The sequence below is a fragment of the Lycorma delicatula genome, chromosome 4, assembly GCF_047948215.1.
Source record: "Lycorma delicatula isolate Av1 chromosome 4, ASM4794821v1, whole genome shotgun sequence".
Taxonomy (NCBI): Eukaryota; Metazoa; Arthropoda; class Insecta; order Hemiptera; family Fulgoridae; genus Lycorma; species Lycorma delicatula.
Window position 1 is genome coordinate 186,954,491 of NC_134458.1, and position 13,725 is coordinate 186,968,215.

At 30.6% G+C, this 13,725-nt stretch overlaps 1 protein-coding gene across 3 annotated transcripts in view; it reads left to right on the forward strand.

The window, feature by feature from the left end:
• The window catches only part of DNAlig1 (DNA ligase 1), a 117,332-nt gene that overhangs the window by 13,518 nt on the left and 90,089 nt on the right, over positions 1 to 13,725 (forward strand). The window contains exons 2-3 of one of the 3 annotated variants that reach the window (XM_075364862.1): positions 6,260 to 6,346; positions 6,666 to 6,833. In XM_075364862.1, coding sequence (XP_075220977.1) covers positions 6,260 to 6,346; positions 6,666 to 6,833 — 255 coding nt within the window. Of the gene's footprint in view, positions 1 to 6,259; positions 6,347 to 6,433; positions 6,834 to 13,725 lie in introns of those variants that run through there. The other 2 variants (XM_075364861.1, XM_075364863.1) reach the window with 2 other exon arrangements.

Consider the following 13,725-nt stretch of genomic DNA (forward strand, 5'->3'; position numbering starts at 1 on the left):
GTTCAGAACTCGAGTAGACTTGGAATAAGGGAAAAGTTAGAACATCTCATTCTGAGTATAAAAAAGTTTCTATGAGCTGTATCCGAATAAATATAATAGTCTTCATGTTCAAAAAATCAAGACAATTGTAAATATTACTTTCAGTTGAAATGAATATTTTAAATTACTGTACAAGTGCAAAATAAATGTATTTTATCAGTTAATATATTTATAATGCAAACTAATTCATATTTTATTATATAACCTAATACTTTCATATACACTGAATTATTTAAAACTGAGTTATACCTTGTTGTTCCCTAACAGTTCGAACATTGTTCTCTCCTTATCAATAACTTTCTTACTCTAATTGAGTATTTGCTTAATGATTAATAATTTATGCATAAAGAACAACATCGTTATCTTCAAGATTGTAAAACAAAATATTTTCAGCAGGAAATTTTGTTTGTGGAACAATAAAATTTCAGAGTTCAACATAGAGTTCATCAGAGTTCAACATCAATTGAATTCTGTTATGTTTTAAACAATTAGTATTTGTGTTAATTTTATTGAAAAATTAATGTATTTTTGAATAAGTAACTGATTTATATAGTAAATCCATTATTAAAATATTTCAACAGTTTATATTGTAGGGTATAATTGAAATGAAAAAAAATCTATGCATAATTCAGGTTAAAAAACTTTAAAATAATAATTTCTAAATATATAAATATATATATAAGAAATATGAAGTAACTGAACAAATATACAAATAAAATACTTGTTAATTAACAACCTATTTTTAGGCTTCAGTCTAATGATTCTCTGTACCTTTTTTATTTTTACGGAATGTAACAAAATGTACGGTTGTTATTCAGAAGTAGTAATTTAATAAATTATTATTATTTGTTTATTTTTTGTGCTGTTTAATAAAAACTGACCATTATGTTGACAAAGAACTAACAATAATTAAATAAAAATATATTAGCGTAGATAAGTAATATTCAATTATTCATCAGATTCTTTAAGAAGTTGTTACAGATACAAGAACTCCAGTAAATCATAATTAGGTAAAAAAAGATATAATTAAATTATATGTCATACATTTTATAAAAAATACTGAATTACAAATATTGTAATTGAACTGCTTCAAAGACATCTCCACTTTTATGACTTCAAATAGCCATATCTTCAATTTACTTATGAATCTTTTGATTTTAATTTTCTTATGAAATTTGGTGATCCGTTGAATTATTTTAGATCAACATAATAGTAAAACCTGAAATCTTTAGTTCTTGTTTGTGGTTACAAAATGTTGTCTGTTGATCTTAAATTTTCTCCCATGTACAATCATACTCATATTACCATTATTTGTATTACCAGTTTAAAAAAAAAAATTGTAATTTCTGTTAATGGAGTACTGAAATCTGAAATTTCATAAATCAGAATAAATTAGCTTTAAAGAGTAAATGGACAGTAAAGTGAAAATAATAGAATAATCTTAATGTTTTTAATATGCATGTTTTTATATTTTTATTGTGATCAGTGCAGGAAGTTGGTGGACCATGGTTATATCTAAGTGTTTTAGTTTAATTTGTTGTATGTTTATGTAAATATTACAAAATCTGATTGCTCTCTTGCACAACAGAATTATAATATTTATAGTTTAAAGGTCTAGGTTCAATTTGGCATCTTTAGACTAAATATCATAAGATTTGTACTGTTACGTATGACTTAATTTACATACTATTCAAATTAAACTAAAATCTTAATCTATTTAAGTCTTTTTCCATTTTCTTCAGTTCATCTGCTCAGAGTACTTAATTGCATAATATAATATTGTCTGGAAATGCCACTAGATGGCTTCAAAATTTCCTTGATACAAGTTATTAATATAAAGTAAAAACACTATCTTTCCTATTACCAGATCCTATAGAACTCCCTATAGTCCCTATAGAACCATATGCAAGGCTGGCTGACACATGAGTGAAAGTTCAATCTCTGTGTTTCACCATACAGATATTATTAAATCATTCATGAGCAATTCTTCTTATTTCTGCATCAAATAGACTTTAAAGTAGTACACAATGGTTGATCTTATCAATCAAATGCTTTAATTATATCAACTAACAGTAATCCTAAAACTTCATAATTCCAAAAGAACATCCTGGGTATCCTTTCCAGATCTAAAAATCATACTGGTAATTAGTAAAAAAAGATTTGTAATGGTTAAGAAAGGATTTTATGCAAAACTGGGAGCAGCAAGATCAATGTATAGTTTCGATATTATCTCTATTTTCTTATTTTTTTTTAAAGAAGTGTAACTAGCAGATTTAAATGAATCCAGGAATTCTCCAAGTTCTGCACTAAAATTTATTACATTTATGTTAATAGAGAGATTTAATATGTTGCCAGATAATCTTAATAATTTTTGCATTAATCCCTCCCCATCACCAGCAGCCTTATTTATTTTTATTTGATCTATGTGATAACTTACCTCAGTGTCCATTATGAGTACAGTGAACATGGAAGCAGCCTGAAAAGTGCTTGGAAAAATTGATCAATTACTGATTATAATCCGCTGATCTCCATAGTGGAGTGGTGTGTCTTGGCATTTCATCCAGAGGTCCTGGGTTCATATCCTGGTCAGGCATGACATCTTTCATATGCTATAAATTTCCATCTTCATATTACCATGTACAAGCTTCTTTGTAAGCTTCTGTGGGGAATTAATTCATCAGTTAAAAAAAAAGATTATCAAATTGGTCCCAAGATCCACATCAGGGAACTATTTGCACACTACCTAAAAATAATGGATCTTATATTGACCTTTGGAACACCATTATTGACAATTCCTACATTAGATAAATCTTTACCACATTGATAAATTACCTTCTGCCAGTAAGATATGACTTGGAATAGTTACAGTGCAATACTATTGATATCCATTGGCTTCTTTAAAACAAAGTGTAATCCCACATACTTCTAGATTATTCATCAATTTTACCATTAAATATTCAAGTACATAAAACATTGAGTAAATTATGTGTTAATTAAATTTGAAAAGAAACAGTTGAAATTTTTAATTTAGCAATTTATTTTCCTTCTCATATTGAACTGCTCAAATTCTCAGACAATTCTCTATGAGGTCTGGTCAGAAAATAACCAAACTTTATTATTAATTTTAACGATTATTGGTCCTTGTCCCCATCAAAGTACTCCCTTCTCCTATTCACACACTTTTCCTAGCGGTGTTTCCACTTTGTGAAGCAGTCTTGGATAGCTTCATTTGAAATTGCCTTTAAGGCCTGTGATAAATTTGCTTTAATGTCATCAATAGTCTCAAAATACCATCCTTTCATCACAGATTTTAATTTCGGAAAAAAGAAAAAAAATCACAAGGGCCAGGTCTTGTGAGTAGGGAGGCTGAAGGAGGACAGTCATCTGATCTTTGGTACAAAACTGATGAATTGACAAAGCTGTGTGTGTGGGCACATTGTCATGGTGAAGAAACCATGAGTTGTCTCGCCACAACTCTGTTTTTTTTTTGTGGATTTTTTCACATAACTGTTGTAAAACGCCTTGGTAGTATTCAAGGTTCACTGTTTCAGTTGAAAAAAACAATTACATTAAAATCAGAAAAAAATCTGAGAGCATCACTTTGACATTGGATTGAGACTGGCATGCTTTCTTGGGGAGTAGAGATCCTTTGCCAATCCATTCTGATGATTGTACTTTTTTCTCAGTGTCACAGCTGTAAACCCAGCTTTAGTCTCCTGTTATGAACCTTTGCATGAATGTTTCATTGTCATTAGCTTGTTCAAGAAGTTGCCGACAAACGTCCACTTAATGTTCTTTCTGCTGTTTGATCATCAATTGAGGAATAAACTTTGCTGGAACTTGATGCATGTTCAGTTTTACAGTCAAAATGTCATGGCATGATCCAATTGAGATGCTAACCTCTTCTGCAAGTTCTCTGACAGTCAGTCTGTGATTTGCGCACCAGATCGTTGATTTTCTGAATGTAAGTGCCTGTTTCTGAGTGGTGAAAACCATTAGTAACATTGTGTATGACCCAGAGCATCATCTACATAAGCTTATTGAAATATTTCTGTGAAAGTTTTCCTCAGTTCCATGCAAAATTTTATGTTGTATCGTTACTCCTGCAAATTGCACAACAAAAATTGCTACTAACACTTGCACCCAAATAACAATAACATGAAAAATAAACAAGATGTCAACAATCCAAAAACATATGGTTACAGAGGGGGTTATGTGGAACATAACACTGCCAAATGCAGGTTACTAAATATTTCTGTTGTTGTATAATTAAAAATGTTCGGTTATTTTCTGAACAGACCTTGTACTTACAGAGAGTAACTGTATAAGTTGTATCATTGTGAATAGTTAACATCTTTACAATTGTTTTGAGTATTGTATGTTTTTATTGCTCTTCATTACCTTTATTTAATAATGAAAATCGTGTCAGGTGTACATAAAGCATCACAATCAATAAATGAAATCAACTGAAATCATGCTTTTAGTCAATTCCCTGTGACAAAAGCTGAATTGGAAATTGAAAAAAAAAAATTATTATAAAAATAACAAACCACTTGTTTGAAATATTGGACCTTTGTCAACTCAGGCACTACAGGAAACAGATTTATTGATTGATAGCCACAAATTGGAACAGCTTCTGCAGGCTTCAAATTATCAGAGAAAAAACTAGTACTTGAAGCATTGATTTTTCATGTGGTTAAAGGTTTAAGAATGGGATTAAAAATTATGTTCACTAACAAATTTTGTGTAAAATTTATTCGTCACTAGTAAATCTTACCTTTCTTCAAATCTCTTCTTTCTAAGTATGGCATTATCTTATGCAATAAATGAAATGTATAAAATAAAACAAGAATATAATAATACACAGAATGGTAATTGAGAAATTCCCATTTTTCCCCATTTTAACAAAAACTGTTATATATTTCCAGAGCATGAATCAGAATGGAATTTACTTATAGATCTCTGAACACCAACATATTAAGTACATATGCACGTGAATTCAGTAATTAAATCCTATAAAATTAAAATCCTGTAAGCATGAAATGATGCTTATCACATGATTTGTTCAATTATTTGAACAAGTTCATCATTTGTGGGTGAGTGGTCCCCTTTCCCCCCCTTGATTTTATCAATATCATCTTTTTGTTGCTATCTGTATTAATCATCACTCAAAATGCTGCTATTCATAACATTATTATGATAAAACACAACTATTGATGAATATCTGTGGAATTTTGCCTTTTTACTTTTAAAAAGGTTAATCATGTTGTGTAACTTGCCAGTGATGGTAGAAATGAGATGATGACAGGTTTTGTGCTATTGTAGTACCAGAACTGAATGGTATGGAATGTAATAATATAGATTGTTGTAGCCATTTTATATGAATGATTGTGGCACAGCAAGTAGTTTGTCTTAGCAATATTGTCAAAAGCCTGTTTTTGAGTCTGAAATATTGAGTCCTCGTATTTTGCAAGAAAAAGAAAATTAAATTAGTAAAATTGGAAGTAACATGATGTAACCTTTTATTGAATTAATATGTATCTTGTTTAACTGCTATGATGAAAGAAACCTGTTTTCTGTGATTGGGCACATCTGCTAATAGTTTGGTTTTTGTGCTATCACTTCATCAGAAATCAATTCTGTTGACAGTTTCACACAAGCTCCAACTAAGAAGTGGCTGCCTTCTGGCTATCACTTGAAGATACCAAGGTGGCATTATAAATGGAATCATGAGGTGGCTGATTTAATTCCCATGGGAATCGTCCAAAGAAGAAAAGGAATATGGGATAAAGAGGAGAGAAGAAATCATTGGAGGTGATCAGCCCATAGAGAGACTGTATCCTCTTCTGAGAAAAAAATTAATCTTTTCAAATTAATACATTTTTACTATTGTATAAATTTTTGATTTGGGTGGAGTAGGATTCTTAACATGTTCATAATTTGTTTTTGTTTTTTGAAAATAAAGGTAGTGTACATAAATCAAGAGTGTATATATCTAATATAAAAGTAAACAGATTGGTGTGACATTAGATTATTTTAAGAACTCAGAATGATTTGTTGCCATAGGGGTTATCATTGAAATATTTAATAGGTGTATTGTACTTTAATTGCTTTGTGTCTGTAAAATATATGACGTCTATTTCTTGGTGGTTTTTAATATTGCTTTAATTTTTAAATGTTTTGAATTGTATTAATATTCAATTTGATGAACATTTTACAGGTCATTTTTTATTGGAGTGAAAACTAAAGAAGCAAATATTGCTTCTTTAAAAATTAATTCTGATGCTGAAAAAAGTGATTCTGCTCGGTATGTAAAGAATATTTCATTGAACTTCAGTTGATAATATTAATACTCTTTATATTTAATAGTCAGATGTTGAAGATATTTCATATTTAGCATGATATTTTATAATGTATAATGTTTCCAAATTAGTGTATAAGTGTTTAATTATATGAAACTATTTTGACATGTTGAAATTAGTGTATAATTCCAAATTGTTTTCAGTATGTACTGTTAAAAAAATAGATAAAGTGTATGTGATCAGTAATTATATTTATTGTCAGTCTTTATCATCATTTTGCCATCGTTCACTTCTTCATCGCTATGTTTTATCAATGTGGTACAGAACTGTTAATTCTGATGGCAACTCTGAAGTGTCTGAAGTATCTACAAATAGGCCAAGTACATCTCAAGAATCACCTGTCGAAAATATTGCCATAAAGAGGAAACGTGTTGATGGTGATGAAAGCGGTAGCGATAACGATCAAGAGCCACTCATAATATGCGAAGGAAGGTATGTCGTGAATCATTTTGTTTTATTTTAATATTCTTTAAAATGTTTGTGTAGTTTGTTAGGTTTGTGATTATTAAATTTTAAATCTAAAATAATTTTGTAGACTTGAATTGTTGAAGAATTTTTAAGATTATAAGCTGATATATATACATTTTTCTTATTTATTTTGTATTAGAGTTGATCTACCTTTAAGAACCTAAACAGTACATTTGATATATAACATGTGAATGGTAGAGTATGATAATGCAGTTGAATAAGTAGATATTTTTGGTAGCTGTTTCCACACCATCCTTGAGGTACAGTAATTGGTGCGTTTTATTTTTATAGTGCTATCCCCAGTAGGCCTAATCCACTGTCTTATTTTTACAAATACTTGTAAATAATTGTGTATTTATTATTATTATATTATATATGTATATATATATATTTTTTTTTTCAAAAAATAACCACTAAAACACAGCAACAGAAAAACCTAAAAAAACTTATACTGATAGTCAACTTTTGTGGGATCGCACATCATTAATCGTACACAATTCTATAAATTACTTCAAAAAAATAACAAAAAATAAAACTTAAATTTAAACAACATAAATACACTAATAACCAAAAAATTTGTAATAACAAAATGCAGTGGAGTTGTGCTATTTATTATTTTAAGGTTTTTCTCTTACTGTGTTTTGGTTGTTAATTTATTTTTTGAATTTAATTAGCACAGCGGTCAATACATTTAAAAAAAATTCAACATACTGTCCACTATGTAAAGTAACCTAAAACAACAAAATTACCACCAAACAGTAATGTTTTCTAAGTTTTTAATTTTTATTTATTTATTGTTTTGTTTTTGTTTGATGTAACTTTGGAATTTTTTTCTGACTGATGTGGGATCCTACGATAGTCAACTTTTGGTATTAGTTATTTAGGTTCTGTTATAGTGTTTGGTGGTTTACTTTGTTGTTGTTTTAAATATATATACTGTTTTTTTTTTGAAAATTCAAACAATTCATCACTACGCTAATTAAATCTGTAAACATATTTTGGAATATTGAGATTCCAAAATTACATCAAGCAAAAATAAAAAATAAATAAAAACTAAAAATTTAGAAAATATTACTGTGTTTGGTGATTATTTTGTTGTTGTTTTAGGTTATTTGGCACTGGTCAGTATGTTGATGAATTATTTGAATTTTCACAAAGATATATATATATATATATATATATTTATATGTAATAAAGAAATTACTAAAGTAAATACATTACCTTGATGTTTGTAATCTGAATTTCATCATCTGGTGGATATACCGTATGAAAACCAGTCATTTGAGATTTGAACAGAAATAATACTAGTAAAATCACCTTCATAAGCATATATGGTAAACGTGCAATCATGGAAATTAACTTAGGAAATTTAAATACTAATTCTTGTTCTATATTGATTCACTTTGTACATTTAATTTTTTCTATGTCTGCATTTCGATTTCCTCTAGCCTTTCTTTTTCTTAGTGTCCAAGTTTCCAACTTTTTCTTAGTGTCCAAATTCGTATTGAAGTAAACTCCAAATGTAACATGTCATAAGATGCTTCTTCAACTCCATCTAAGCAGATTTCTCTTTTTGTTAAATGTTTTTAACCATTGCTATTCTTGTTTTATTTATTTTTTTTTCAATTTTGCAATCTCTCTCATTGTTAACATTACCTAAATATTTATACTGTTTTACTTGTTTAGATATTTTTTTACACAGTGTCTTCTATTCTCATTGCTCTTGCTGTCCTGTCATTCATTTTCATTCCATTTTGTATCATAGTGTCTTCTAATTTTTATAAAAGTCACCAATAGTTCTTTTTTTAACCCAATTGCATCCATTGCACACCAATTATTTTATACTATGCACTTCATATTTCTGTTACATCTTCTCTTTAGATTTTACGGAAGAAACTTTGTTAATTGCAAAATTAAACTAGTTTAATTTTACTACTTGTAATTAAACCTGTTATCACTATGTTTTTTGGGGTGGAAGAATCATGGTTATAGTAAAAAAAGTCTTCTGGTCAAATCACATTATTGGCAGTTCCTATGTTTCTGCAATTTTTCCATTCTTCATTTTTTGTTGCTTGTATAACTTTCAATTTTAGTATTACTGCTCCTGTTTTATCTTCTTTTATTTCAACATAATCGTTGGGAACATCACTTGACTTTGGGTTAGATTGGTACAGTTCCTACTTATATTCCTTCCACTTTTTAAGTATATTTTCCTCTGTGTATAAAACTATAATTTCTATTGGAAATTTCTGTAGTGCCTAGACATTTCCTTCACTGATCCCATATTATGTTTACTTTTTTATACATTTGCTTATACTATCCTTTTCATTCTAAATCGATATCTCATCATCTGTAAGCCATTTCCTCTTTTCTATTTTTATTACTCTTCTTAATTCATCATTCAATTTTCTGCAGTCTCTTCTCTTCTCCATCTTTCCTTCTTATATTTTATTTTTTCATGTTTTAAATCATCTACCTGGCTGATCATGACTTTTTATTTTTCCCTTGTGAAGCTAATTGTTTGTTCCACTGCTGTTTTTTAACATTGTTAATGTTCAGTAAAAATTCATTTGTGTTGAAAAATTTAAACTTTCTTGGTGCCATAAAAGTTTTGTAACTAATGTGAATTATTAACAGCATTAAAAAAATAAAATATTTTTGAACAAAAGAGCATAAAATTTATTGTTAAACAAGGCTTATTAAGGATAAAATAAGAAATTACTAATTTCAATAATTCTTTATCTCTTTAATTGGTACAAGAATTCAGTGTCTTCATGGTGTATTATGATGATCACTGTTCTTAAATTTCCCATGAAATAAGAAATAAAATCATCCATGTAAAAAAAAACAAAAACATGAGCAGCAGCATGGATTGCAGTCAAATTAGAAAATTTAAAAATTAACTCAGCCTAAGATATGAGGCTCGGCTGATAAATTTTGCTTATATGTGTGTAACATGGGAATGAAAAGAGATATTGGAATGAAATAAAAAATGAATAAAAGTTCAATAGCTTAGCTACAAAATGTAGTATTTATTTTTCTATATAATCCCCGTTTACACTGATAAACTTTTCCTAATGTGTGACAAGTTTTTGCATTCTGTCGCTTGAAAAATTCTGGCGGTCTTTCTCAGATCCAAGTGGCCACAGCTTCTTTTACCTCATCGTTGGTGGTGTAATGATTACCTTTGAGATCCCTCTTCAGATGAGGGAAGAAGTGGTAATCACATGGTACCAAATTCGGCAAATATGGCAGATCCGGAATAGGCTCAAACTTCAGCTTGCAGAGAGCCATTAGAGAGTTTGTGTGGTACCCATAGTGCACAGATTTTACGGTAACCCAATTGCTCAATAATATGGCCTACTTGTTCTTTAGGTATGTATAACTGAATAGTGATGCGTTGCTGGGTGATTCGCTGGTCACTTTGAAGCAAATTGTCTACCTTGTTTCGATGTTTCTCATCAGTCACAGAAACTAGTCGTCCGCTGCGAGGTGCATCCTCAATTATTGCTTTACCAGCTTCACATGTGTGAAATTTCAACGCCCATCTATTTACAGTACTCCTGTCAACAGTTTCACTACTGTAAACCACTTTTAAATGATGACAAATATTTGTAGGATTCACATTTTCTGTTGTTAAAAATTCGATCACTGTGTGCTGTTTTAAGTGTATTGGAATGGAACACAAGAATGGCGGGAGTTTCAATATTTCTCCCTACAAATCGTAGAGCCTGGACAATGTCCCTTGCTGCTGTATCTTTCTATTATCGGGCGGGTTTCATGGGTTATTTAGTGGCAGTTATAAATTTTAAGTTTTATTTATAGACGGATTTGGTGATTTGCATTCCTATCCGTATGGACCAGTGTGAAAATTATTTACTGGGTCTGACCGTGGGAGACTAAGCTTTTGAGCCTTGTACTCCCGGCGTGATTTGCCTTCAGTCCTTCTGCTGAAGTCCTTTTGGTGCTAACGCCTTTCAGGCTAACAGGAATATGCCTATTGGTGCCCTAGTTAATTTGGCAATGCGCCCCCATCTCCAGAGGTAGTCGCATGTGCTGATTGAATTAAATTGTAAGTTTTGAGGATGGTGGGTAAGAGGATTGTAAATCTTCATCTTTTGTGGCTACCCTTTGTGCTGTTTCTCTGCTGGGCTCTTCTATCGGACTCCAGTCCGTGGCAGTGAGTTGTGTTGTGGGTCTTCTTTCTTTGGCCCGCACTTTCTGTGAGTTGACAGTAATCAAATTACACGCCACTAACTTTAGAAAGTCCTGTGGCCCGGAAGGGCAGAACGGGGGAAAGTGAGGTTTCTTCTTTCTTCGGACTGTGGCCGGTGGCTGCTAGGTTCGTTCCCTCTTCTTCTTTCTTGAAAGGTAAAAGGAAGTAAGGAAGTAATGGGATTAAATTTTGCGGTCGCAGTTTGGGAGCGGCGATTGCCTTGATGTTTGAAGTAGTAAGAAGTGGAGTTCTTACATAAAAATAATTAAATTATCCGGACACACATGTGTCCGGGAAGTGGTTGGGGGGACTGTGTGGCCAACGTCAATTGCCTATGTTGTGTTTGCTGTGAAATCTGAAACATAGAAACAAACATACACAAAAAAAAAAGTTTCATTTTGTTTTGTAGGATAAGAAGGGAAAAGGCAATAGTTTCCCTAGGCACGGGGGTTGCCACAAACTGTCCCGTGAGTGGAGTTGTGTGTAGCTCGGTGTATATTATTATTTTTTTTCTTTCGGGTACATACTGGGGTTGTAACATTGCGCATCGCTTCAAGCTTTAATATGCCAAAAACAGCGTTCACTTGCTATTTGGGTCACTTTGTGGCCAGTGTGCAATCGCGGTTATGTACTTACCTTTGTCCCATTTCTGGGCCAGATTTGAACGGGGTTCCTTCTTCAGTTTTCAGTTGGTTAAGTTCTAGGATCCCCAGTTGGAGTCTGAAAATAAAAATTATATATATAATATATCTGTAGTCCCGCATGGTGGCGTTTCTGAGAAATTATATTGACCATACCCGACTTCATTTTAATTGCTACTGAAAACAAACCAGTAAACGGATTTCGATGGATTATAGCAAGTTTGTAGAGGGGGATTTTAGTTATCATATGCTGCCATGACCAACTCAATAGTACCTTTTGCCTCTGTATAGCACACTAGTGTGCAAAATTTGTTAGCCAAACTTCGTATTAGACAATATTTCTTAAAAATATAAATTACGTACTAATTTGTTAAAATAATCCAAAACTTTTCAGCCAAATTAGCATAATACATCAAAGAAGCAAATAAGCTGAATATTTAATTATATTTAATTGTATTATTTATTTATTGAGAATAAAATTAAAATTAAAATCTGAAAAAATACATCACTGCATATTTTCTTACTTGATATCGCATCCTGTTTTGTGTATTATGTTAATGCCTTCTCTTCAATTATAAACAAATACAAACATTAGGCAATTGCAGTGTGTTAAAATATGACATCCCATAAATCAGAGTAAAAAGTTTAAAAAGCATTCGTGACACCTGTGACAGTAAACAGTAAATCTTTTACAACAAATGCTAGTTACTAAAGACATTTAAAAAATAATAACTTTTTTCAGGAAAAGAGCATGATGTATATCATTAAAAAAGCTTAATAACAGATAAGTAATTACAAATCTAATTAATACATTATCTCATTATTTGTTACATGAATTCAACTCTCACATTGTTACATAAAGACCACATAAACACATAAATAATGCCTCTGTAAACAACATAGAGTGAATCAAATTAAATAATATAAATATTAATCTATACTCTGCATGACAATAAACATTATACATTTTTTACTGAAATAATTTCTAACTGTATCTGTTCAAATAATACAAAAGTTTTTGTCCATCAGCATAAGATTTAACAAGTTTGTAGATTTTTTAAACAATGAAATGTACCAGTAGAAGAAGTCCTATCATGTACTTCTTTTTTATTGTCATTAGTAATAGGAAAAAAAAAACTCTGACGGAATTGTAGATGATTAAATAAAAATATTAGATCTGTAGGGATCTTAGGGATTCAAGGAATAAATGCAATTTCTCTTGTTACTGGCTCAGTAAGAATTATAGTTTCAATGATATTGTTATGCATAGCTTAATCTGTAATCTGGTACTATTACACAGATTGAGAGGTTGAAGGTTTCGTAACAGTGTAATTTGAGAACCAACTTTTATTTCAGTGTATGAGGTGAAAATCTTGGTCTATTGTGTGTACTAGTAAGTATATCACGTATTAAGAGTACTTGAGTATATCAAATATTTTTCAAAAAGACAGATAATTTTATCTTCTATTTTAATCAGATCTTGATTAAAATAGAAAAAAATTTTCTGATTACATTTATTCCAAGTTACATTGATTGCGTTCTCGATGGAGAATATCATCACAAAAATCTGTTTTAAACATTTCCCATAAAATAATAGGCTCAGATCGTTGACAAAATTAAAATCATAGTTAACAAATTTCTCATCTTTTAGACTGATTGTGATATGGTGGCATCAGCAAAAGTGTCTTTCCAACAGTCATCATTTTCCAGCTTGCCAGACAGCTTTGAAAGTAGTAGAAATGAAACCGTTAATGGTCTTCAAGCTTTTAAATGAAGTCTGGCCTTGAACATGATGTAATAACATCCTCAAGTGAAAACAATCAGTTTGATTAGGTTGAATAGTGTAAACATTAGCAAATGCTGAATCCTTTTTGATCTCAGGATGGCCTTCAACGTCTTGTCCATGATCTTTTCTAGAAGATTTATTGTTAAGCCAAATATAATATCCTGGAACTTCATAATATAAGTGTTTTAGAAATATCATCTGATGAATACGGTT